The sequence below is a fragment of the Mus musculus genome, chromosome 7, assembly GCF_000001635.26.
Source record: "Mus musculus strain C57BL/6J chromosome 7, GRCm38.p6 C57BL/6J".
Lineage (NCBI taxonomy): Eukaryota > Metazoa > Chordata > Mammalia > Rodentia > Muridae > Mus > Mus musculus.
In genome coordinates, this window is record NC_000073.6 from 46,206,428 (window position 1) to 46,232,977 (window position 26,550).

The 26,550-nt window shown below is 50.5% G+C and overlaps 1 protein-coding gene across 5 annotated transcripts in view; it reads right to left on the reverse strand.

The window, feature by feature from the left end:
- Ush1c (USH1 protein network component harmonin) overlaps positions 1-26,550 on the reverse strand; it is a 43,141-nt gene that overhangs the window by 11,078 nt on the left and 5,513 nt on the right. For 3 of the 5 annotated variants that reach the window (NM_001291182.1, NM_153677.2, NM_001163733.1), the window contains exons 2-18: positions 23,637-23,704; positions 23,027-23,170; positions 22,776-22,914; positions 19,116-19,224; positions 18,983-19,007; positions 18,757-18,814; positions 18,411-18,505; positions 16,391-16,475; positions 15,422-15,481; positions 15,214-15,270; positions 14,966-15,108; positions 14,022-14,087; positions 12,872-12,996; positions 8,504-8,553; positions 4,732-4,884; positions 3,437-3,553; positions 2,423-2,905 (exon numbers count right to left, since the gene is read on the reverse strand). In NM_001291182.1, the coding sequence (NP_001278111.1) occupies positions 2,423-2,905; positions 3,437-3,553; positions 4,732-4,884; positions 8,504-8,553; positions 12,872-12,996; positions 14,022-14,087; positions 14,966-15,108; positions 15,214-15,270; positions 15,422-15,481; positions 16,391-16,475; positions 18,411-18,505; positions 18,757-18,814; positions 18,983-19,007; positions 19,116-19,224; positions 22,776-22,914; positions 23,027-23,170; positions 23,637-23,704 (1,977 nt within the window). Of the gene's footprint in view, positions 1-2,422; positions 2,906-3,436; positions 3,554-4,731; positions 4,885-8,503; positions 8,554-9,590; positions 9,653-12,871; positions 12,997-14,021; positions 14,088-14,965; positions 15,109-15,213; positions 15,271-15,421; positions 15,482-16,390; positions 16,476-18,410; positions 18,506-18,756; positions 18,815-18,982; positions 19,008-19,115; positions 19,225-22,775; positions 22,915-23,026; positions 23,171-23,636; positions 23,705-26,550 lie in introns of all 5 variants that reach the window. The other 2 variants (XM_006541212.3, NM_023649.2) reach the window with 1 other exon arrangement.

Below are 26,550 nucleotides of genomic sequence, written 5' to 3' on the forward strand. Positions count from 1 at the left end.
TGTTACCTACACTTCCTGCTGTACACATTGAGAACTTACAAGGGGCACACAGGCAGAGGACTAGGCAGGATGGATGGGATGGAGGCCAGCATAATGAGATAGCTTTGAGTCAAGGGCAGTCTGGGTGTTTTGAGATATTCATGGTGGTCCAGTCCTTTAAGGGACTTTATGTGGGGACTTTAATGTTTCTTTACTCCGAACAGGAGCGAACTGTGGCATTCTTCATTCCTTGCAGAGTTAGAGAGAGTGGAGCCTGTCTCGAGTCTTGACTCAGTATTTGCTAAGATGATCCTTCCCTCCCCCCATTCAAAGTTTTGCTCTAATTTACTTTATTCTAATTTACTTGGTCTAGGGACCAGATTATTATCTAATGAGAACTACGCATGCACCTGCAACTCTTTTAAGTCTTAACTCAGAATGCATTCGCTCAGGGTGGAGCTGTAGCTCAGTTGGTTGAGTGCCTTCCTAGCACCCACAAGAGCCTAGGGTCAATATTCAGTGCCACATAACACAGGCAGGTGGCATATGCCTGTAAGTCCAGCACTTGGGAGGTGGAAGCAGGCATAGCAGAGGCTTAAGGCCATCTTTGGCTACATAATGAGTTCAAGGCCAGCCTAGGCAACATGAGACCCTATTTATTTTTATGATTATTTGTGGGGGTTTTGTTTTGTTTTGTTTTGGTGTCTTACTCTGTAGCCCAGACTGTTCTGAAATTATTGTGTAGATCAGGTTGTATTCACATTCTGTGATCCTCCTGCCCCAGCCTTTGGAGTGCTGAGATTACAGATTATATGCTGCCCACCTCCCCCTTCATGCATTAACTTGTACCATTGCGTTCCTATGCAGTGAGACCAGGGTGTCCAGGCTCACAGAGATGGAGTAACAGGTACCCCAAGTCATTTAGCCAGGGAACAGCAGAATACGATCCATAAGCCAAGGTCTGACTTGTTACTGTCTCCCCTGCCATCACTAGGTTTCTTGCTGCTCTGGTGCCCTTCCTCTGCCCCTCATGCACTGTACCCCTCAAGGCTCAGCTCTAAGCCCCAGCAAGGCAGAGGTATCCTCAGCTGGAGCATGTAGGCTGCGCTATCGTAGAGAAGACCCACATATCTATAGATGCTCTCCCTTCAAAAGTTAAATCCCTGGAAAGTTCAGGTGTGCCAGCTGCATGGAACCTTCTTCAGCTCTGCTCCATCTACCAAGAGCTGCAAGGCCTGAGCCTGGCCTCTGGTCTCTGAATCAGATTTGTTAGGGAAAAGCTACTGCCCATCTTCTGGGGTCACTTACAGAGAAGGATGGGTCCCTCTGTGCCAGGCTAACACAGTCTCTTAAACCTGATGTCTGGTTGAGCTCTGGGGAAATGTTCCCAGAGTGAGGAGACATCTCTCTCCCTATCTGAGGTCTAGGAATCAAGGCCCCACACCAGAGGTCCGTAGTATTCCAGTCCACCTGTGATCCTCCAGCCGTGACTGTCAGCCAGTCAGCAGCAGGCACCTGGTATCTCCTTGACGCCCTTGAGTGATCTAATCTACTAAATACACGCTCCCTTTGGGATACTGAGTGGGAGGCCGATGAAAGCCACTGGGGAGGTGCTGCCAACACTGTGCAGCCCCTCTCCCTGCAGTCCTCACCCCTGCAGCCCCTCACCCCCAGTGGACTGGAGCCTCCTCAGTTGAGTCGGACCTGACCACTGTCTACTAGGCTCAAAAGTCTTACATGGTGCCCAGGGACCGACTCTTCCAAAGCAGTCTTTGAATAAAGATCAATTGATGGGAAATAGATCTTTCTGAAAATACCGCCGCTCAATCTGTCAACCTCCAAGAAAAACATTTCTTGTCTTTTAATAGTTGAGAACTTCTAAGAAGTCTCTCATCTTCAGGGTTTCTTTCTTGGGTCCCGGCCAGACGTGTCTGACGATTACACACCAAGCCGGTGCTGCCAGCTAATGTTGTGGGAAAGGCACTGGAGTGTCCTAAGACTACCCTTTATTTTCAGAGCTAGGTACACCCCAGCTTTCCCCCAGGCACCCCTTCTCCAGTTGAACCAGGGGCTCACTTCCTACACATGAGGAATTCTCGGTCCCTATGAAGACACAGCTGGCTATTCCACACAACCAGAGAGCACTACCCAGCAGGCCATAAGCATTCACTAGCTCAGGGGCTAACATCATCAGAGGCTGCTGACACGGACCTGACAGACTCACTGTTGCTTGTTTCATGGCCACAGCAATTCACCATGTAAACACAGGACTTCAAAATCAGTAGAAGGCACACGCATGCAGGACAGCACATGACACCTGGGAAACGGGGCAAGATGCTGTCTCCTCCCATCTCCGCTCACGGGGGCAGCGGAGGGCACGGGAAACAGCATCCACCCACACCCCACTTCCTTTGCAAGCACAACATGCAGAATAAGATGGTACCTTTGGGGCAGGTGGGAAGCTCCGCTCAGTGGTGGGGGAGCTGGAGGGCTTCCCACTGTGGGTGTTTGCCTCCCAGTCATCTGCTGGATGGCCTGGGTCCCCAGTGCGGAAGGGGTGGTTGCCCAGGGCCTCTTCCAGTGCTGAGGGCAATGGGCGGGTAGGAGTGAGGTCTTGGGTGGGAATGGATGGAGGCGGAGGAATGGGGATTGGGGGAGGAGTGCGTTGCACCCATGGTGAGGATGAGCTGCTCACGTGACCTGATGAGGGAAGCACAGGGGGCGCGGGGACCTTGGAAGGTGGGTTGACAGATGGAGGGTGGGGCATCACGGGCAGTGCTGAGGGAGTCTTGGGGGGGTAGTAGAACATGTCCAAGGGGATGTCATCCAGGTCAGTGGTGTGGAGGTGGATCCCACCAGCGAATCGTCTCAAGGGTGGGGCCAGAGGAGACACAGAAGGTGGGGGAGGTGGGGGCCCTGTGGTCATCTGGGGGTGAAGAAGTTCTGTCATTATTAACTCCACAGGAAAGCAACAGAAATATTCTGCTCTTTTTCTCTTGCTGCTGGATCCCCATCACTCAAACCAGAACCATGGGCACTGCCACCCAGCTACCCAGCTTAGCCAGTAGGTCTGGGAGGGAGTAGTCTAAACACAAGAGAGGTTTGAGCTATGCCATCTGGGCATGGTCAGACCATTTACCCTCTGAAATAGGACACGTTTGAGATGTAAGGGGGACCCTTGGTAACTACAGCAGGGCACAACAAGCCCAGTGGGGACTGTCTCAGGACAGAAGGGACTTGTAGTCACCCAGTAGATAAATTCATCCATACAGACTCATCTCCCTTCCTCATGACAGGAGGTGACAGCAGCTGTCAGGGCTGGGCTGTAGACAGTGAAATGTCCACCAGTGTGGCTGGTGATGATCACCAATGGCCACCCTGCCTCCCACTGTCCCCAGAGAGTATTGTTCTGAAGGTGACTGTCAGGAGGGTCCACGTGAAGAGGAATTTCTGTTACCTCAGGAATCTCATTCTCTGCAGAGGAAATCTGCTCGAGGCGCGTCTGACAGAGCCTCTCCACCCAATACTGAGTCTTTTCCGATTCCTCAAGGTCTTCCCGCTCAGTCTCAGACACCTGGGACCCAGGACCCATGTCAAAAGGAGGCAACAAAGGGGGGGGGGCACACCGAGTCACATGGGTAGCCACACACAGAGGCACCGCTTTAGCCCCTCCCCCACCAAATACTGGTTGGCGCGACAACACACAGAAAAAGAACCAGGCTTCTTCCACCTGGACCTTGGATCGGAAGGTAGAAGGTAGAGGCTTGAGTGTCGGCATGACCAGAAAACCTGCAGGGCTCACACATTGCCTGGCAATGCTGGCCCCCAGGATTTGCATCACCCTGAATTTCTTGGGGTTCTTCCCTAGCCTCTTCAGCCCCACCCCCACCCTCCGTGGGTTTAACTTTGCTCTTATTTCCCCACAAGGCTGTCCTGTCCTTAGAAATGCAAGTTCAGCTTTATTCTTCATTCTGAATTTAATCTATTCGCGATGCCAGACCCAATAGGCATTGCATTTCCCAGGGCTTCTCTGGTTTTATAATCGAATCAACCTGGCACTGTGAGTCATGGAAGCATCACAGAGAAGCAGAAAGGATATTGCCTGCAGGCAGGAAGTTCAGGCCAACAATCTCACCCAAGACACAGAAACTGCTGGTGCTGGGAGGTCACTATTGACATGGTTAGTCTTAGAAATATCTCCAGGCTATAGAGGTCCAGCCTCGGACACACTGTGTTAATGGGAGAAGCCTCAGACTCTAAGCCCGATCTACTGGAGATAGTTTCAGATTTGACATCTACACGGAAAGGTTAGACCACACACCAAGAGCCGAGCCAGCTTGGTGAGACTTGGTAGCGAGAGCACCCTGAATGGGGCAGACGACTGGAAGGCTAAACAAACTTTCAAGAGAGGCAGAGAGGTAAACCTCAGATAGACTGTGAGCCAGAAGACCAGCTCCACTGCCATACCTAGGATGGAAGGGCCTTGCCATAGAGTTATACCTTAGTAGGGTAGAGTAAAAGGGGGGGCAGGATTCATGTATCAGTGACTAACCTGAGACCCAGTCAGGGCAAGGAGGCTAGCCTCAGACCCAGCCCCTAAACCAGGAGACTAGTGTTAGTCTCAAGCATGCACTTAAGCTAGAGTTGGCCTTAGATGATCCTGGGGTGGGGGGCAGCCTCACTCTCTGGACTCCATCTGGCCCTTGGAGGTATGCTGGGGGAGTGAGCTGTGTCCCGGGACAGTGCACACACCTCCTGGGCCAGCCGGTTGATCTTGAGCTGCTTCTCCTTCTCCAGCATCTCTTCCTTCTCTTTGTAGAGCTTTTGTTCAAACTCGAGTTCCTTCTTGTTCTTCCTCAGGTCCTGCAGGCTATCGTACTTGGCTTTCTTCTTCTCTTTTGCTTTCTGAGCAGATGGAGCATTGTGCGTGTGGTGAGGGTCACTGTTTAGGTGGCATTGGGACTAACACAGGACAGCAAACAGGGCATGCAGTTCTGACAAGACAAGGCTGCCAGCCGCAGTGAGCCCCCCTCCCAGCTCTGTCCTACCACAGTGGGCGTCAGACTCAGGCTGAGGTCAGGCAGGCCATGGATGCCCATTGGAGAGTGGGAGACATACTCCCTCGTCAGCCAGACCTGGCTTACTAGCTCACTGACTAGCTGTGTGACCTTTTGGCTAAGTTCTGTAACCTAGCTAAGCCTGGACTCCCCACATCTCTAAAGTGGGAGAAATAGCTGATCCAGGTTTCCAGTTAGTGCCCATGAAACACCATGAAAGGGCTTTGGAGATCTCTAAGTTCTTTCTAATAAAAGGCATTGCATTTACTTCCTAGGACCTGGGTGCTTGCCTTCCCTGGCAGCAAGGGGTGGGGGAATGGTTCCTGTTCAGATGCCAGAGATGCATCCTGGGAGGTTCCAGAGAGTCTGAGTGAGCTGGTTAACCTGATGTGCAGAGGTCACCTGTCATGGTCTATACGTGGGGTTTTAAGCCAAGCACACTGGATGCTCTACACTTCATCACTTAGAGAGTCCAGAGCCAGGGTTCCCTCTAAACTGGGGAATTACCTGAAAACTCTGGGACTGGGAGATGCAAGGTCAGGCTAAAGTCAAAGCTTAGAGAGGTGAAGTCCCTTCCACAAAGTCAGACATCTAGGAAGTGATGCAGGCTCAGACCTGCATCCTCCAGGTCTCAGGTTTCTACTGAGCTCAGATAATCAGGGGAGAAAGGAACACAGCAGATGGGAGATCACTCCCATCATACAGCAGGGAGCACAGAGCCAGCATTCAGAAGAGGATGCAGAGAAAGTCAACACTCAGGGTGAGTTCCGGAATAATTGCATCTCTACCTACCAAGGTTTCCTGCTTTGCTGCTCTGAATCAGCTTAGAGTCCAAGGCCTGGAGTGAGGAACTGAACTTCCAGCAATGGATGCAAAACTTTCATGTCAACCTAGGGTAGTAAGTGTCTACAGACCTTTGATGCACTCATCTTGACTCAACTGAAGACAACCTTATCTCCAATAATGGCTAATATGCTTTGGAAATGCTGGGTTTTGGCACCCATGTCTAGAGTGGCCCACAACATCTCAAAGAGGAGATTCTCCTTGCTTCAATTCTGCTCAGTTCATGGCCTACCCTGCTCACCAGGCCCCTAGCTCAGCTCAGGGTCAAATGCTCACACCATGCTGTAGGTTCAGAGGCCAATCCTCAAGAGGAACCAGAAAGGGTCTACCTAGTGGCAGCCAGCTTAAATAATGTCATGGCACCCTCAGGGGCCACCGAGATAAGAATGGCCATTCTATTGATTAGAAAACAAAACCAAACCTACAATAATGTCTAGATTTCACAGCCAGAGTGAGCTCCTGAGAAGGGCAGTGACAGATCCTGTGTCACCCTCAGTAAAGGGTATCTGTTGACAGATGGAGATGGGCAAACTGCCACAGAGCACTGCCCGTGAGCAACTGTACCCCCTGTACAGACAACTTAGTGGCCCGTGAATCTGCCTTCCCTGCCAGGCTAAGAGTTCCTGTATATCTGGTTAAGCATGCTACCATGCACAAGTTTTTCTGTGGATTCTGGGATCTGAACTCAGCTCCTTACACTTGGGAGGCAAGCACTTTACCCACTGAGCCATCTCCTCAGCCTCAGCTCACTAACCATGAATCCTCCATAAACATGAATTGGTGGCATTGAAGTGAGAACACTTACTTCCAGGACAGGGCTAGGAGGCATGAAATCTCTCTTTTTGTGTAAAGGGTTTGACTACGGGTGCTCACAGCTGTGGATACACCTTTGTATTCCTTAGCTCCAGCTACCGAGAAACACGCCATGTTCAGCGGCTCTGGACAGAGTGAGGATGGGTTTTCGGAGCTGGTGTGAGGGATGAGCTTGTGTTGTCTTATTGATCGTCAGTTATATTCATAGGTTTCCATCGAGGCTGAGAGGAGAAATTCTATCGACCGACCAACAACTGTTCTCCTTGGGAAGTGAGAGCAGAAACCAAAATAACAGCTGTTTCCATCATGACAATGAAACCGATAACGAGGACTTTAGCCTGACCCCATCACTAAGAGCAACTTCCAAGGAATGGGGTTTGTGTGTATAGAGCATTCCAGCTCATTTGCATTTCCATAGTTAATTATGTCTGGAGAAAACATGCCCTATCCGTTTGTACTAATTATTTTTCCAGTAAAATCTCTCTCTCTCTCTCTGTGTGCATACACATGTGATATATATATATATGTATATATATATATATAATATATATATATACACACACACATATATATGTATGTATATATATATGTACATATATATACATACATACATATATATCACATGTCCAAGTACTGGTGTATGGAATATGTTGTTTCCTTTAGCCAAGGTCTAATAGAGACTATAATGGGAAGAATTAGCAGTCTAACTCCATGAGATTCCCCCTCAGAGTCCAGCCTCTAGCCTGAAGCTAGGATAGCTACAAACATAGCCCAATACAAAACCATAAACTTACTTAAAACAATATATTATTTTTGAAAGGTGTTGTAACTCAATTGTATGGGAACTTTGTAGATGTCAGTGCCATGTCACAATGTCAAAAGGTTGGACATTACTTCAAGCCATGGACTCAGCTTGTGACACAGAGGCCACAGTCCTAGGAGACCACACACTCTCTGAGATCAAAACAGGGTAAGAAGGGGTCCTTCGGGCACTGTAGCCTAAGCCTGCTCACTGCTGTGGAATGCTGCAATCCCAGGCACATGTGTGTCAGGAATCCCGCTGCTACTGTGTAAGTGGCGTGTGGTGGGCAGTATCCCAAGCTCATGCTGCTGCCACAGCCTTGCTTCCCAGGGCCCTTGCTAGAAAGAGCTGAGCTGGGTCAATGAGTTCACTCAGATTTATGCCGGCAGCCTGATTTCTAAATACCAAGCCATCTCGAATGTCTAACATGCAGTACAGATATTAACCGTGGCATTTTCACAATCAAATACTGATGAAATTTAGTAAGACAAAAGATGAGTATTTTATGGGGCCTGGAGATAGTATAATGAGATTTAGAGAGAAAATTAAAGGTCTTAGGGAATGGAAAGATACATAATCCTAGCCCTGGGCAGAGATAGGTCTAGGCCATAGATGGCATTAGTATGGCTGCATTCCCAGACCGGGGTGCCAAATTCCACACAAGCTACATCTGGCAGGGTCATCATGAATTGTTTTATGTCACCCACCCTGCTTTTTACCCCACCTATCCCAGGCTTCTGGTGATGGTTCTGGTTCTGCTTGGCATAGCAAGTCTGAAGTTGCTTGCTCCTGACCAAGACCATCAGAGCCACCCAGGGCTTAGGCAAGTCTCATGCTAAGAATGCTTGCTCCCATCTCCTGACACCTTTATCATGGCATCCCTGCCGGACATCAGAAGACAGGGATCAAAAGGTCAACTTTGAAAGTGGAGGCGAAAAAAATGGACAGAAAGGATCACAGCTCACATCAAACTTGGCAGCACACAGTGCCTTGCTCAGGCCTGTCCTACCTTCCGGATGGTTGGGAATTTGCCATCGTAACGGTAAAACCACCCAAAAGCTACAATGACAGAAAGACAAACGATGAGATGCAGAATCCACAGGCAACAGTTGGGGGTTGCGTTCCCAAGGTATGTGTGGCTTTGTAAAACCCAACAGCAAGATCATGCCCTTTGGCCCACTTTCCCCTCACCTGGTGATGGATCTGGGGCAAAGCAGGCTAGAGACCACTTGTGTACCGTCCTGATTCCCAGGGTCAAGGTCACCATCAATGTATCTCCCCCAGAACACTGGCTTCTGAAGTTCATGCCAGAAAACCAGCAAGATTGTCTTTGTGGAAAGACATGCTTTTCCAAATCACAGAAGTGGGCACAAACACAAAGGCCCATGGAAAGAAAAAAAAAGCACTCCCTAAGCTGATGCCTGCTTTCCACATCTAAGAAATGGCTTCAAACAAAAGGCAGTTTGAGCCTCTGCCTGGAACCACTGCCAGAAAGAGTCAAAGTATCTAAGAGCACAGACCGCAGCCCCTCTTTTAACACCAAAGAAAGGCAGTCATTCTGGAAGGTTCTGGAAGGGCAGTTGTGGTAACAGCAAGCAGGAGATAAGCTTCCCGAAAGCAAATCCCCTGCCCAGGTCAGATAAACAGGTCATAGTCCCCTTGCCCAGGCAATGGCAGAGTAGGGCAGCACCCCAGACCTGAGCCGTCAAGGCTAGAGTTAATAGCTCATGCTTAACTGTCTGTGCTGTTGAGCTCAGACTTAGAGCAGGCACACCAGCTCAGAGGGAGGGGGCTAGGGACTCAGTACTATGGTAGAGGCCAGAGCAGTAGGGTGGGAATCTTGGGTGGGTAATATTTAAATATTTGAGCCAGTGGTTCCTCCATATTGGCACATGCCCAATAAGTTTTCAGCCTAGCCATGAATCTTGTCCCCAAAGTTTAGTTCTCAGTGCATGGACCAAGCTTGGAGCATCCTCACAGACCCCAGGGGTTCCCACCATGGTCCAGCTCTTTCAAGCTGGTTCTCCACTATATCCAAAGGAGACGGGCAGAGCAAGCAGGGCAGCCAAGCCAGGGAGCAAAGCAAGGGCGCCAACCTGCTGTCTCTGCTCCTCCGTGCTTCCATCCAAGTGGTCTGCCGGCTCCACTCCCTGATCATCTACCCAGGGGAAAAGAAGGGCAAGCCAGTGAACCAAGGGGCTTCAGAAAAGGAGCTCTCTAGGTGTCTGGGAACCCGTGACTAGTTGTCTCGAGGAAGCTGTGGGGTCGGGGCAGCAGCAGGGCTCAAGCGCTTCCAGCTAGGTCTCCTTGCTCTGGTGTGTACACACAGTGCTTTGAACCTTAGTAGCCTTAACTTTTCTGTCTGTAAAATGGGCTAACAGTAGGGTCCTCCGATCTGACATCAGCATGAGAACTGTTTTGCAGGGAATAGGGTTGAAAGTTGGAGGCGCAGGGAGAAGACTGGCAGTCTCTGCGAAGGGCTTTTCATGGGAGAATGGATCTTTTTACTCCTCATTCCCCTAGGGATTCTGCATCCTCTGGGAGAGTTATCTGGGCTATGTGGGCAGCAGCTGAAGGCTGGGACTCCCAGGGAGGTGACATACACAGGGCATGTGCCATTAGGATAACAGGAGTCTGTGGAAAACCAGCTATACACTCCAGTTATTTACAACCTGGTTCCTGGCCTCCCTGGGACACCAGCAGGAAGTACGGAAGCCTGCTTGTTAACTGTTTTGATATTTCATAATGTCTCCTTTCTCAGGCTGGGCATTCAGTTGCTTTGCTGTCAGCTCCAATTACATTTACTAGACAAAGGCACACAGATGCTTAGGGAAGACAATGAGGGCACAAAGAATTGCTCGATTTGAGAAAAAAAAAACAAAAAAAACAACTTCCCACCAACTTTCAAGTCATGGGTCTGTTGGATGGGCAATAACTGAGGGTGTCCTTGAGGGAGAAGGGACAGTGATGTCTCATTAAAGTCCCTCATCTTCTAACTAAGAGGGGGAGTCCTTCATGAAAAACACCTTCTCCTCCCTCACACCCTGCCGTTAAGCTAAAGAAGGGTCTTTTGGCATCTCGGGGATGGTATGTCCTAGCTCTGAGGGCTGGGCAGTGTTGCGTGTGGCTGGCCAGCCATGGCTGGTCGGCTGAGGTAGCTATCATAGCCCCATGGGGGGCCAGGTTTGGGAGAGCTGCCAATGCTGTCTCTAAGCTTAGGTTGCTTCTTGACCTAAGATTGGGATGTTCCAGGCTCTTCTCCGGTTGCTCAAAAAGGTAGAGCCCATTCCTCACAGGCACGGAAGCCTGAGTCAGAGCTAGCTTGTTGGCTATAGGTTGAATGGAGGTCAAGGAGGAGCTGTCTGGGGGAGTTTCTGCTGGCTCTGCAGCCTTCCTTTACCTCTGGGGCTCTCTGTGGACGGGGCAGGTGAGAAACAGAATGGACCTTCTCTCAGAGGCCTGGCTGCATTTGTGGACCAGCCCTGAATACTGTCATCTATAAATACTGCCAACTTGGCGAGATCTAGAAGCACCTAGGAGGCAAAGCGCTGGGTTTGCTTGTTCTAGATTAGGTTAACTGAGGTGGGAAGTCCTGTCCTCACGTGGGAGGATTCCATGGGCTGGGTACCAGACTGTATAAAAAGGAGCGTGTGTGTGTGTGTGTGTGTGTGTGTGTGTGTGTGTGTGTGTGTGTGTGTGTGTTTCTTCACTATGGTCATGATGTGACCAGCCACCTCATACTGTGAGTCAAAGCAAACGGCTCCTTCCTTAACTTGTTTTGGTCACAGCAACAGGAGAAGGAGCAGACACAGGGCTAATGCCTGCGTGTGAAGACAGCCAGCTGCCCAGCTGTCCCAGGTGGGTAGAGGACTCAGTCATCAACCGAGCTTGGGTTCTGCCTCAGGATAGCCTAGCCCGAGTAAAATGAACACTCTTGTCCTTTTATTCAGGAAAATTAAAAAGCATTAAATAAATAGCTAGGCTTGTGAAAGGGCTTTTATTTTCCACAATCCCTGAGTCTGTGAAGCCCTGGGACCCAGTTTCTAGAAGCGTACTACACTCACTCAGATTACCTTTGTGAGAAGCAATTAAAATCGATTTCTCTCCTTCTGAAGCTCCCATTTCACGCACAAGAGAAACTAGCTCCTGTCTAAAATACGAATTACTCTCTGGAAATTTGTCTCAGGCTACATCCTCGGCAAATACAGACTAGCGTGGGGGAGGCTGATGAGAGAGTGCTTTGTCGTCCCTGAGAGATGACACCTGTGCCCTGCTGCCAAGAAGGAACGCACTAGGGGGAGAGTGAAATGGAAGAATCTAGAAGTCGTGCACGTCTGTTTTGTTGTTGGCAAAGGGGCTTCTCTATAAAGGCACAGGTGGGAATCTGAAGTTGGGTGAGTTAGCTAGACCTCCATGGCAATGTGGAACCTTGGATCTGGGGTCCAGGGATATTTCCACCCAGAGGTTCCCACAGTCTAGGCCTGAGCACAAGAATGTTATTGACCTGCCCATGTCAATTATAATTAGAAAGAGATAGGGCGTGGGAGTGAAGACCCAGCCAGGAACGAGGGACTTGTGATGGCCACGGGCTACACTGTTTGAAGCCGCTCTCCTCCACCACCTCCTGGTGGGTGGGGCTGAGAGCAGGTGGGTGTGGCTGAGAGCGTGTGGGTGTGGCTGAGAGCAGGTGGGTGGGGCTGAGAGCAGATGGATGGGGAGCTTCTGAGGGAGGCCTGAGCTGAAACTGGAGGAAGAACACGTGACACGTGACTGCTAAAGCGGAGATGGGAAGGGCAGGGGGAGCTTAGGGCCAGCATCGCACAACCCCCGGGCTCCAGTGGGTACATGGCAGGTCTTACGCTCCTTCCTCTGCCTCCATCATCAGAGTAACAGTGGCAGGAAGGTAGGTGATGGGCCCCTTTGACCAGTTCCTCCCTAGCTGCCTGTCAACCTTGCACTACCAGAGATCTACTCTCTCTTTCTCGATGTTGGTTTCAACCCAGCCCAAGTTCAGAACCAGGCCAGAAGACACCACGACATCCACCAAGCTCGGGTAGTCATCCTATAAACCAATTCCACATCCACCAAGCTCTCTGTCCCCTCTGCAGCATCTATGTCATTCGGTACAGTGAGGCAGCTGGTGCATGAACCAGACAGACCCCCTGGCCCCAGACGAGGAAGGAGAGCAGACTCTCTTACTACGAGGCTTTAGCTGATGCTCATCCACTCACACTGCCTCTCCTGAGGGAAACGCAGCCCAGACAGCCCTGGGATAGTCACCTGGAAAGGTGCTGATGAGAGGAGGAAGACTGTATTTCTATCTAGCGCCCTTAGCCTCAGGCCCTGGAAGGGCCCATCCCGGACAGGTCATACATACACTTGGGCTTGCGAAGGGGCACCGGGTGCACCTCTGCGGTGATGGTCTTAGGCAGAATGAGCTGCTCCTTTGAACCCCAGTCTTCTTTCCACTGCTTCTTAAACTTCTCTTCCTCCTCCGAGATCCTGAAATGAGACCCCCCCAACACACACACCTGTGATTGATGGCAGAACCTTCAGGGGCTCACCTCTTGCTGCCAGGGGACCCCCTTGGGAAGGGAGGCCTCATGGCTCTAGCCATGAAAGAGGACCACCACTGCAGTGGAGTGTCAAAGCTGAGTGTGCACACAGCTTCAGCAATACGCTCTGGTTGCACTGAGACAAAGGGGCTTGCTTAGAATTACAGATGGGTGGCGAGGATCTTGAGCACGGTCAGCTGGGTCTGCAGGTGGCTTGCCACACTCCCAGGAGCATGCTCAGGTCCAGTGCTAAGAACAGGCTGAACCCTGCACTGAGCGTTGTTCTACCTTGTATGGAACAAAAGCTCCAGGCTGTGCCTTGCCCTGAGTGAGGAGTCTATTATGCAAAGCAACATTTGTCTCTGTTTGTTTCAAGTAAAAATGCAGAGGTGGGATGACTCGGCACTGTGTTTGTGCTTGTAGACACGACCACGTGTCCAGGGCTATCCGTGGTAGCTCCTCCTAAGAGTAAAGAGGTACTACCCATAAACCTACCAAAGCAGCCTGGGAATATATGGGTACGTGGGTGTATAGAGTGAACCCTGAAACTCACCCAGCATACTAGAATAGTGAAGGGAGCAACACCCCAACCTGGACCCCATAAAGAGAAGGACACGTGACATTGTCATGGCGACAGTTCCATTCCTTGGTCATCTGACCATCCAGTGTATGTCAAATGACTGACGCGCATCAAGGGACTGACAGCCAGACAATTCCCACCTGTCCTAGGGGCTTCTGCTCATCCATCGCCGTGAAGCATGTAATATGCTGTGTAGGTGTAATAATAGTAACTACGGTCACGAGAAAAGAGGGAGATTGGAACTATTGGGTGGATTTGAGCCAATGAAGTCAATGCAGTTTGTGGATTTTGTGTGATTCTATATGTCATGGAATGACAGACGTGTCTGTTTCTGACTACACGTGCTCAGCACACACAGCCATGGGCACTCGGGCTGGACCCCACACACTCACTGTTCCATCTCCTTCCGGTATCTCTCATTCTCCTCGGCAGCCTTCTGGGCGATCTCCTTTCTCCTCCTGAAACACAGATAGAGGTTTGCTGGCGTGAGTCTCTGCACAGAGCGCTCGCTAACTCTCCCTGTGCCTGACTCCTGATCTGAGAGACAGTTTCAATGTTCTCTGCCGTCCATCTTCCAGAGATGCTGCAACTGTGGGTGTGGTTCTGTGAAGTCTAGGCCCCGTGGTCCTGGGTAATTTCATCTGGCGCTGCTGGGCGGGGATCCTGTGCCACAGGGGCAGGCGCCAGGGGCACCTGAGGACCAGCTCTGTGCAAAGGTAAAGCTCACCAGGCTAATTCTGTGACGGAGGAGAGGGAGTGGCCTTCTCTTCCCTTTTCCAAACACTTAGTAAGCACCCAAACTGTGTCAGGATTGGTAGGCTGACACTGGTTTTGATTTATGAGTTGCTTATCCAGTTGCTTTTCTCAGTCTATTTCAAACACGCAGGGGCGGGGCTTATCACCACAGTTAGGGGACTCCATGGTGACTGCCAGGCTCCTGATCCAGTCTGCTTCCTCCCAGCCTGGCCTCCTAGGATTCTGGACATAGGCAGCTTCAACTTACAAAGACTCAGCCTTCTCACCTATTTAATGGGTTGATGCTCTCTGCCTTCCAGGGATACCATGGGAGCTAAACTAGCAACATAAACAAAGTCCTGAATACAGTGAGACACAATAGGCAGGTGGGTGCTCAGTATTGCTGGCAGGAGCCTCTCTTGTATAGTACTGGTGTCTGAAAGCCAGGTCTCCTTAGCAAGGAATCAGGCTTTCTAAGGAACTAGATGGACACCTATTCTAGCACTGAGAGCACAACCGAAAGAATCCAAATGGGCCAGGCCAAACAGGCAGAAGTCAGTTGTGTCTGGTGTGGAATGTAGGTCCCCAGCTGGCCACTCACTGGCGCTCCATCTCCTGCTGCTCCTGGAGGATCTTGTTGGACTCCATGGCCAGCCGCTTCTGCATGAGGAGTTCCTGCCGTTGCAGCTCACGCTGCCGTGCCTCCTCCAGCCGTTCCCGGTCCGTCATGAACAGCTCCCGGCCCTGTCAGGGGTGGGAAGGGAAGCTCAGGCCCTGGGAGATATGAGCATCCTCTGCTACAGAGCTGGTCAGGAGTCCTGGGGGGCAATCGCTGCATTCTGGACTTACGGCTCCAGCAACGATGGAGATGGTCAGGCTGCGGCTGCTCTTCAGGACATTCACAGCCTGTGGAGGGAGGCAGGGGGATGGTCAGTTGGGACCTGGCACTCAGATCGGAGCAGTGCAGGCCTAGAGCATAAGGGTCTCCGTCATTGTGGCACTGGCTGGAAGACGTGTGTGGAGAGGAGATACAGCAGGTGAGGACATTACATCTCACCTCCTTGTGGTCCAGGTTGGTGAAGTCTATGCCGTTGACTTCCACAATCTGGTCTCCTGTCTGGGAGAGAAAGAAAAACGGGTCAGTGTGTGTGTGTGTGTGTGTGTGTGTGTGTGTGTGTGTGTGTGTGTAATCCCTACATTCATCTACAGGAAGGTCTCCTGGCATGCTAAACACATAGGCCAGTGATCCCACAGCCACATTCTTCTTTGAGTTAACAGACCAGGTGGCAAGCTCTGACAGGGCTCTTCTGGGAGGGCCCCAGGCTCATCCTGGCACCCCTCCATCCCATAATGGTCTTATTGGCTATCACATATCATGTTATTAGAAGTTAATATCTGTTGCTGTTATAATATTTCCTTTACAAGGTTTAGTTAATGGACACAGGAGGCTTTGGACTTCCCATATAGTGTAGGCTATGTTGGACCCTCAGTAGAGTAACAGTCTCAGCTGACATTTATTGATCAATGTTATGTGTCTGGCATAGATCCAGCCTAAATGCTCACTTCATTTACACAACAACCCTGGAAGGGAGATTCTAGGATCCTTATCTTGTAGGTGAGGAATTCATCTCAAGAAGTGATTAAGAGTCACATCTCTGAGGGTACACCGTGGAGATTGACTTCCAGCCCCAAGTTCTAGTATGTAGCCTTGGAAGAAACAATGCCTGGTCTTGGCTTCCTCATCATGGAGTAACTTTAGTACCTAATCCTCAGATCTGGGGCAGGGCTTAGAACGTGGCATGTCAGCTCTAATTCTTATCACTACAAACTCACGATCATTGGCTGTCAGAGCTGAAGAAGGCTACCAAGGGGTCTAGTACCACTTCTCTACAATGGTTTCCCCTGAGAGACCACTAGGGAGTCACCAGCCAGCGCTGGCCAGGAGAAGGCTATGTGAGAAGACGCAGCATCTGTCAGTGTGTGAAACCCACCTCACCCCGTATCCCTCTCCCATCCCAGCACTTACCTCTAACCCCACCTCTGCAGACAGGGAGCCAGGCTTCACGTGGCTGACGAAGATGCCAGGCTTCTGGATGGGGCCACTGGAGATGCTGCAGGAGGCAGAAATGTGGGTGAAGCTCTGCCCTTGCGGCTCGTCCCCTGAAGCTCTCCCTGTTCATTCTCAATGACCAGCCTGTAGCCTTCTGCCGTAAACTCAAGGCCCAAGCCTTCTGTCTCTACCCTCCCTTCCAGTCCAATTTTCACTGCTGCCCTAGGCAGAAACTCCTCGTGATTTCATCTCCTCAGCCCCTCATGCTTTTTGTTTTCTTTCCAGAATTTTCCTGTTCATTCCTTATAAGATTTTCACCAATTAAGCTAATTGCCCCGAAGGTTGCTAGTGCTTCTAAATTATAAATAGCAAGAATGGCTCTTGTGTTATTTCCTCTCCCAGGTCTGTGGCAGACATCAGTAATCAATCACCGCACTCTTTCTCACCCAGCTGGGTACCAACTTAGAACCTTTCACAGAAGTGTGCTCCAGGGTGTCACTATTAACTGATGAGAGGTAGGAAATGTATTTAACACCCCTGAGGGAGGTGTAGCATCTTTATCACACAACATTGTAACTATCTGTGTGGTTAACTTCTATATTAGGCAACATTGTAACTATCTGTGGTGTTAACTCCTATGTTAGGCTGCCATCTTCCAGAAAGAAGGGAGTTGACATTTTATTTTTATTTTTTTGAGATGGGTCTCATCTAGCTCAGACTAAAATCGAGCACTACGATGTAGCCCAGGTTAACCTTGGGTGCCTGGTCTTCCTGCCTCCATTTTTCAAGTGCTAGATTTACAGGTGTGCACCACCATGCTCTGTCTATACAGTGCTAACAACTGAAACCAGGCCTTGGCACATGTTTGGCAAGCACTGTACCAACTAAGCTATATCCTTAGGACCCAAGGACAGACATTAAAAGTCATTCATGGAGACAGGTGTGGATGTAGAAGCCAGCAGATCTCTCTGAGTTTGAGGCCAGCCAAGGCTGCACAGTGAGGCCCTGTCTCAAAAGCAAAGCAAAACAAAACAAAACAAATAATTTCTGGGAATGGAAAGATGGCTCATCAGTTAAGAGCAGTTGATACTCATGAAAGGAAGCCTGGAGTTTGGTTCCCAGCACCCATATGAGGTAGCACACAACATCTGTAACTCCAGCTCCAGGGAATTCAATGCCCTCTACTGGCCCCAGTGAGTACCCATACTCAAATCCACAAAAACATTCATGCACATGCACACACACACTTACACGTAAGTAAAAATTTTAAAATAAAAAATTATAAAAGTGTTAAATAAATGCAAATGAAAATAAATAATAAGAACAATGTAACTAATAATAACTAACATTTACCAGCTGCTTACTACCTGCTGGGTACAGAACATGATACATTGTTTCTTTTACAATAGATCTGTGACATACTGTTATCCCTCCAAGGTACTTATAAAGGAAGAGACTTCAGCTCAGAGTGGCCCGGGGCTCAGTCACTGCTCCAAGTCTGAGGCAGACTGGCAGGGTTGGAACATATCTCCCAGCAACTGTAGCACCCGCATCTCAACAAGACCACTACACAGAGCCCAAAGCTCCTGCATGTGGCGGCTTATTGTTTTATTTTATGAGACAGGGTCTAGCAACCCTAAGCTAGCCTCAGAGCTCTTTCTGATGGTGCTGGAGTTGTAGGCTTCACTGGCCCCTCTTATGGGACGGTTCCCAGAAGCATCAGTGACAAGAGAACTGTGGCAGATGCCTAGCTGGAGAATGTACTTTCGCAGTGAGGGAAGGGCTCCTATAGAATGGAGTTCTATCTCTGGCTCTGTCTTCTGCATCATCACCAGTGCATGAGCCCCACAGCCAGTGGACCAGAGTCTTCAGGAGCAGTATCGAGGAAAGGGAGAGGAAGTTCTGGGGAGCCTGGGATTGACCAGCTGTCACTGAGCCCTGGGCATGTCACCCACCTAGAGACTGGTGACCGAGCCCAGACTTGCCTGCTACCTACCTGCAGCCCAGGCCCCGAGAGCCCACTAGACTGATAAACACCTTCTTCTCCTTGGTTGTCCGATTGCCAGGTGAGCCCAAGCCACCTCGCACACCCTGAAGGAGAGACAGAATCAGGTTACTGGGTCTACATGCCTTCAAGTGGCCCTTTTAGCTTGAGACATACAGATTAAGTAGCCAATATTCATGGAGACTGGAGACATCATATCCTTGCGGTATGAGTCTGAAGGCCTACCATGCTATACCAGGTACCCTAGTGACCTATGGGGGACCCCGGGGTTACATTCCCCAGAGCCATTCCTTCTTCAAGGCCAGCTACCGAACCCCCATGGCAGGTAGTCTCTTACCCCAGATTCCGACACGAACTGATCCACATACTGCCATTTGAGGGACTCCTCAGGAGAGCTGAGGCGAAGGCAAGAGAGAAGATGGAGCCGGTAAGCACACTCGAGGGAGCTGGGTTCTGTGTCACTTCACCCCCGCAGCCCAGGAGCAGTGCAAGTTCAGGGCCTGGGGGTGGAGTAGATCCCAGGACTCTTGGCCTAGAGGAGACTCACAGATAAGCCTGCTTACCTCTTCACAGGGATCAGTCCGATGTCTGTGGGGAGGAAACAGCAGGTTAGGGAAGCTCCTATGCCCTTGGGGTTGGGGCCACCTCCCACCCAACCCCCATCCCAAAGCGCCATTCCTGTCCGGCCTCACTCACGTCTCACTTTGATGGACACGGTCTTCTTGGTGCGGATCAGGTTGATGACTTCCTCATGGGTACAGGAAGAGATGGAATAGCCGTTGATCCGGACAATTTCATCCCCTACCTGGGCAGAGAGAGAGATGCAACAGGCACAGGGGAGAGTGCCAAGCAGGGGAGCAGGCCCATTCCCAGGTGCTCCCCGCCCCAGAGGGGCTGTCATCAAGCAAAAGCTTTCATCTGTGCTTTAGTACTGTGTCGCAGCCTAACTACCCTCCGACAGCGGCAGGCAACACTTTTCAGCTCCAGGATGGAGAAAGCAAGATCTGAGCTGGGGAGAGGCATGCAGTTGGTGGGTAATGGAGCTGAGGCAGGGTTTGGAACTCTGTTACCGTCTCTTGGTTCCTCTGTCACCCCACTGAGGTGCAATCAGGTTCTGGAATCCAACATCCCTGTCTGGCCTTTGTCCCTCCCTGTCCTAGAAGCAGGCTTTTGTCTCTATCAATTACCAATTACTGAGATCTGAAATGGGGACGCATGACACTTGACCCAAACTCATATCACTAACACAAACATATAATCTCTTTTGTTCCATTCCATGGAAATGCAATGAAGTTAAACTGACTTCTGAGTTTTGATTCTGGAAGCAGGCAAAGAGCAGAGAATGAACCCACGGCTCTGTGCTCTGAGTTGAAATCTTTTTTTTTAAATTCAAGTCTTTTGGATTCTCTAAACCATGGTTTCTTTCATATATGAAGCAGAGAATACCATGGAGTTGTTGAGTGAGGATTAAGCAAACATATGTGCAAGTGTGTAAGGTCAGCCAGTATGGGGCCCACAGCAAGTTCTTAAGAAATGGTTGCTATTAAGGAGGCCTACTGAGCCAGTTCAAAGAGGCAGAGCATGATGAGACTGCCCCCTGCTGGCCATCGCTGCTGCCTCTACCAGAAAGCCGAAGGATCCTCGAACATCAACATCTCCTGAGAGAAGATAGGGAAGCTGAGGCAGAGGTGTATTGGTAATGGGCAAGAGACAGGTAGGGGTGCAAGACAATGGTGTATTGTCCAAGGACACGAAGACACACGGGGACAGAGCTCAGGCGTCGTGCAGATGAAGGCTGTGGCTTTGCCTGAAACCCCACGCATTACTGTTGGTCTCTTGGAGAAGGGTTGGCACATGTGGGGTCTCAGGTTAGACTCTGAGGGCACATGGTCTCTAGGTCAGTTCCCAGCCTACAATCTACAGTTACCTCTCATTACCACTAGGAAAGGGTGTGCCCATCTCTCTGGGACTCAAACACCCATCTCAGTGTCCTGATAGGAGGGCTCTCCAAAGAACTTGCTGCGTTTCTGGGGACAGTGACTTCAAAGAGAACATCCAGATAGCTTCCTGAACCTATGTTTTTCAATCCAAAGGGTAAGAACTTGTGTTTCTGCTCTGCATAGAACTTGCCAAAAGGCCTTTATGTAGGGACCACTGTGGCACTGTGAAGAGATGGGGCATCAGGAGGAACTGATTTGTTCAAAGTCACCCAGTGAGCCAAGAGGCTGCTGGGATGTGTCGTCAGGTCTCCGTGACAGACAACACATGCTGGCTCTTGGGTGTCTGGAAAAGGAGGGCATGTGGCCAAGCCTGGCTGCAGTTCCTTGCACATTGCCTGCTATGGAGTCCTGCCACTTGTTCAGAGTCCCGGAGTTCCATAAGAAGGCAGGGATTACTTTGTGCATCTTATAGCAGAGCCAGGGAAGGGGGGCAGAATCATTTTCTACACAAGTAAACAGCTAGTTGCATACGTGCATGAATAAAGGACACAGTTAAACATAAAGAAGGTATTGTTAAAAACCTAAGTATCCTGGAGGGGACAGAAGCAATGTGACTAAAGTCCCAGGACCAGGACCTGCTGGAGGGTTCAAGCCCCTGCAGGGCCTGCAGCATCCCAGGGCAAATCCCTCTTGACTTCTAGAATCTTCTCTGTGCTGTCCTCCAGCACAAGAAACGTGAACCCTGGTTTGATCAATGGATGAAGGCGATTTTCTCCTAGCTCCTCCTGAGTGGAGTTCCCTGTATTGTTACTACAGGACCCTAGTCGGAGTGATTCCCCCACAGCCCCTGGAGAGGGTTGCAGGATCAACTTCCCTCTCCCTCCTTGCTCTACACAGAACCCTGCAAAAGAGCCTTTGTACGGAGCTCATAGTAACATGACAATCTGAGGGATTGTAGGACAAAGAGGAGATGGGCCCCAGGGCCCCGGAAAGGGGGAGTGCTATTTCATAAGCCTGAGAAGCAGGTGGGAAGTTGGATGTCTGGGTTTCCTGAGTGCGCCCTGATGCCCTCCTTCATGGGTCTCTGCAGGAAAGCGCTTGTCCTCAGAGGAGAGCTTGTGCTGGAAAAAAAGGGGGGCCCAGCTGTCCCCAAGAGGGGAGCTCATTATGCTCTCTCCTCTGGCCGTGTTTCTGGGCTGGAAAATGTGCCACCGAGGGAAGGAACAATGAGGGGGCTGAAATTTCAGATGCTACCGGGAGCCCTGAGACAGGGATTGTGAACAAAGCCCTGACTGTCATCTTGCTGTCCCCACCCCCTCCTCCCTGGTCTCGCACCATCAGTCCTAGAGCCCCCTGAAGCCCCTGGCTTATTCCCCGATGGGGATGTTGATAACAAAATCCCTGGAAGTCTCTTTACCTGGAGAGACATAAGCAGCCCTCAGACCTGGAGGCCTGCTTGTCCCTGCTCAGACACGAAAGTGTGGGGACTGTATGGGAGAAGCCTGGGGTGCTGGCCTGGATCCAGAAGACCCAGGTTCAAAGCCTGGCTCTGCTGCTCACTGACTTCTGCACCTCTATGAACACTTTAAAATGGGGCTGATTCATCTGATGCGTACTGACTTGATTTGGTTGGAGGTGGTCACCAGTTCACTGCTCTGTATGGACCTGTCAGTCTCACAGCTCTGGTGTATCAAGAAGCTGTGCTGACTGCCTCATTCACTCCCCTGTTTTTCCAACAGCCCGATCAAGCCGATGGCTTTACAGTGGGGAAAAGCCAGGTCCAAGGCCAGGTCACTTCACTAAAGTCTCACCACTCAAGGAAGGCAAGGCCAGGAGCGGAATGGGATGGTCCAGTGTCTATGTTCTTACACATGACAATACATTAGACTATAAGGTGGCTGTAGCAAGCTGAAGGTGCCTGCCTTGATTTAACCCTGCTCCTCCTTCAGGAAGTAGGGGACTTGGGGAGGGGCTCAGTGGCTGTAGCAAGAGGCAGCGTCAGCTTCTCATCTTGACCCAAGAAAGCAGGCAAGGGATGGATAGAGTTTAGTGGTGGAATTTTTATGTGTGAAGGCAGACACAGACACACAGACACACAGACACACAGACACACAGAGAGTTAAGTGGTGGAGTGTTTGCCTAGTATGTGTAAGGACAGGGACACACACAGACACAGATCGAGAGAGCAAGAGAGCAAGGGGGTGGAGGAGGAAGGGGGAGAGGGAGAAGGAAAGGGGAAGGGAGGGGGAGGGGAGGGGAAGAGGAGAGAGTTTTCCTGTATTCTGAAGGCTTCCAAACACTCCCTTCCTTCCCCAAAGGCTTAAGAAAATGAGTGTCTACATTGTATCACACAGTGGATCAGAAACAGATAGGCATTTGAGACCCTGGCCCCAATCTGCCCGCTCTGATGACTTACCTGAAGCCCAACGCTGTCTGCCTGGCCACCTTTGATGAGGTGGGAGATAAAGAGTCCACAGCCAAATTCCAGGCCTCCACGCACGCTGAGGCCGAGACCTTCTGGGTGCAGACGGTCCAAGCGTACCTCCTTCAGTTTCCTGTTACAGTGATGGGGGCTTGGTGATGACCCAGCTCAAGCCTGAGAGCTAGCTCTGTGTACCCTGGCTGGCCCCTTCCAAGCCTAGCCTCTGGCTTGGGGACTGGACACACCTGGAGCGTCGGGGTGTCAGCTGGTCATACTCCACCTGGTGCTTCAGTGGGATCAGGGGTCGAATGGCATCAAACAGCGGCAGGCGGTTGGGTTCATTGATGACCAGCTTCAGGTCTCCCACGAGCACAGCCACATCCATGGTCCTTTGGAGATGTCAGAGGGTGGGTGGCTGTCTGAGGCATCAGCTGGTTATGACCTTTGCCCCACCCCTGCACTTCTGGGTCTTAACAGAGTTTATAAGCACACACTGAATGATCAAAAGCAAGTTGGGTGACCAGGAAGTCACAGATGAAGTGGCTTGGGAACAGATGGCTTTCTTGTTCTGTCCTAACATTCATATTCTATTGAACCTATCTGGGTAGCTACCCCATCAGACTGGAATCATCCTGAGGGCAGAGGTCAGTCCTTCTTGCTCACAGTATACCCCTGAACCCCTAGTCCAGAGCCAAGTAGGAGTTGTTCATGAACATACACTGAATCTGTGAGCAAGTAAAAGCAACCTATTCATGTGTTCTCAGGAGTACATGTTGTCTTAGGGCATTGCCCACTCTGAATTCCTGTGGCACAGAGGGCCTGCCTGGGCTTGGTGACACAGACACACACACTTACTGGTGATACATCCGCAGCACATCATAAAGATAGTCCTTCTCTGCGTCATTTTCAATGAGAAAATCCACCTGAAAAATCCAAAGAGCAGAATTGCAGCTTCAGGTCCCTTGCACACCCAGCGTGCCCACAGCAGACCTGGGGAGGAGACATCACTGTCTGAAATGCCCACGGCAGCTCCAAGGCTAAGGATGGAAAGACAAGGGGAAAACCAGGCCCCAAACTATCTGACATGGCAGAACTGTACATAACACCCCGGAATAGCCTAGAAACATCTTCTCCCCAGGCAAGGTGACACAGGTTGAACACATACGTGCACACATGGACCCCCATTCAACACTGACATACTCCCATGTGACTGCTGCCACACTCACGGCTGTGTCACTTGTGTTGAGAAGAAGGCTACGGTCTCACCTGATGGTGGCTGTAGTGGCGGATAAAAGCTTTGAGGAAGGATTTGGGCCACTCACTCAGATAACACATCCCACCCAGCAGAAACACCCTATCGCCAAATCCCTCTGTACTGCCTATACACCTGGCCCTGGCCTGGCCTGGAGTTCTGTCCACTAGTCAGACTCCTGGCCACTCCTCCATCCCTAGTGTCCCCCCAGGGGGGATTAGGTTACATCATTCCAGCTTTTGCTGACGTCAATAGCTAGGACTCCGAGGTCATGTACAGGAGCTGTTTCATTAGCACCTCTGTCCCTGGGGAGATGGGGAGATGATGGGGAGATGGGGAGATGGAGACCTAGGAGTCCCCAATTCTGTACTTTGGGAAAGTTCAGGGGAACTCTCCGAGGACTGCATCCCTGGCTTTCTCTTTAGCCCAAGACCAGGCAGCAAGGCAAGGCAGGGCTCATTATTATTGTGGCCCCAGTCTCTGCCCTTCACAGGAGAAGCTGTGATCTCCTGCCTGCCTAGAGCTTGGGGCAAGACCATGCCTTCTCTACAGGTACCTTAAGGACTTTGAAAGACTCCAGCGAGTCTGTCTGTCCCAATGTAGAGAGGGCCGTGAGGCCTAGCTCTTGGGACTTTGAACCCGGGAAGGGAATGCAGATTCCCACTTTCAATTTGGAAGTCCTCTCCCCCCTATATCTACATGAGCATTTGACTGAGGACAGGAGGAACCCAGAAGGCTGTGCCCCAGGCTGAGCTCCAAGGGCCTGAAGAGTGTGTGACAGTGACCCTCGAAGGTCCCCCAGCTGCACCCTTGCTCCTTACTGTACGAAGCTCCCAGCAGATAAGAGATGGGGAAAGGGCACCACAGATGGTGCTAGATCACCTAGGAACAGTGCCAGAATAATCTTCACATATAAAAATCATGCCTGTTGAGTGTTTCATAGCTTCTTGGTGCTTGTAAAATCAAAGCCAAGGCGTGGAAATGTACCTCGGTATCAGAGAGCTTAGCTGTCACTCAAGAGGCTCTAGAGGTAACTGTCATCATTGGGGAAGAAAAAAACCTCCTACAAAACCCCTTCTCCCAATTAGTTCAAGTCCTTGTCCTAGGCTGCCACTCTATGGCTGTGTGCATCTCCTTTTAGCTCCGTGTCTGAGCCAGACTCCCCCCCAGCCCCAGGCTTAAGCATATTTTGCTTCCCCCTTTACTTGCATGGCTGGCTTCTTTCCCACAGAGACCTTCTTTAATAGCCAACCTACTCCGACCTCCGGGAAATATCCCTTCTTCTGGGGTATTACCGTAACTTAAGGTTTGTAACTTTTTGGAATTTGGCTTCATGAAGAAAAGGTGTCGGTCAACTCAGGTCTGCGGTCCTCATGACTAACGAAGAGTAAACACCCAATAAATAAGCCTTGAATGGATTGATGAGTTCTCTGCCTCTTGGTCTGGCCATACCCTACAGGAATAAGAGCTATGGGGTCAGAAGGGGTGGCAAAATTCTTTCAGTGCTCCCAGGAGCTCCTATGGTGACATTTGTTCAAAGTATCAGCCCTGGGTAACCCTTATTCTCATACCATAATCAAGGAGTATGGCAGAGGCAACTCAAGGTCACAGCCACCAAGCAGAGCTGGGATCTGAACCCAGGTCTGATGCCAAGACCACTTTCTTGCTGTTGTGCCATGACTAGTGGGGCTTTGGCCTTCCAGGACAAAGAGCACTCAAGTCCCCTTTAGAACACAACATCCAACCCTCTACCGTAGAGGCATCTCTAATCCTCTCCTCTCTCCTCTCCACTGATGTGTGTGTGTGTGTGTGTGTGTGTGTGTGTCTATCTGTGTGTGTGTGTCTGTGTGTGTGTCTCTCTCTATCTGTGTGTGTGTCTCTCTCTATCTGTGTGTGTGTGTGTCTGTGTGTGTGTCTGTGTGTGTGTGTGTCTGTGTGTGTGTCTCTATCTGTGTGTGTGTGTGTCTGTGTGTGTCTCTCTATCTGTGTGTGTGTTTTGTGTGTGTGTGTCTATCTGTGTGTGTGTGTCTGTGTGTGTGTCTCTCTCTATCTGTGTGTGTTTTGTGTGGGTGTCTTTCTCTATCTCTGTGTGTGTGTGTGTGTGTGTGTGTGTGTGTGTGTGTGTGTTTATCTGTGTGTGTGTCTCTCGCTATTTCTCTGTGTGTGTTATTAAGACAAGGTCTTACTATGTAGCCATTGCTGGCCGGAAACTTAATGTTTTGAGTTTGAGCTAGCCCCAAACTCAGAAATCTGCCTGCCTCTGTTTTTCTGGGTGCTGGGATTAAAGGTGTGCACCACTTCACCTGACTCTCTGCACTGTTATAGAAGCTTTGGGGTGGGGGTGGGGGACTGAGCTCAGCAGTAAAGTGCTTGCCAGCATACACGAGGCTCTAGGTTTGATAGCCGAGATGCCAACCCCGCCTCAATGACATACACCGACCACTTCATCTGGTCCATAATAAGAGAGCACCTTTTAAATGATGCTCTGAACCCTGGTGGTTCTGTTCTTCAGTGGGA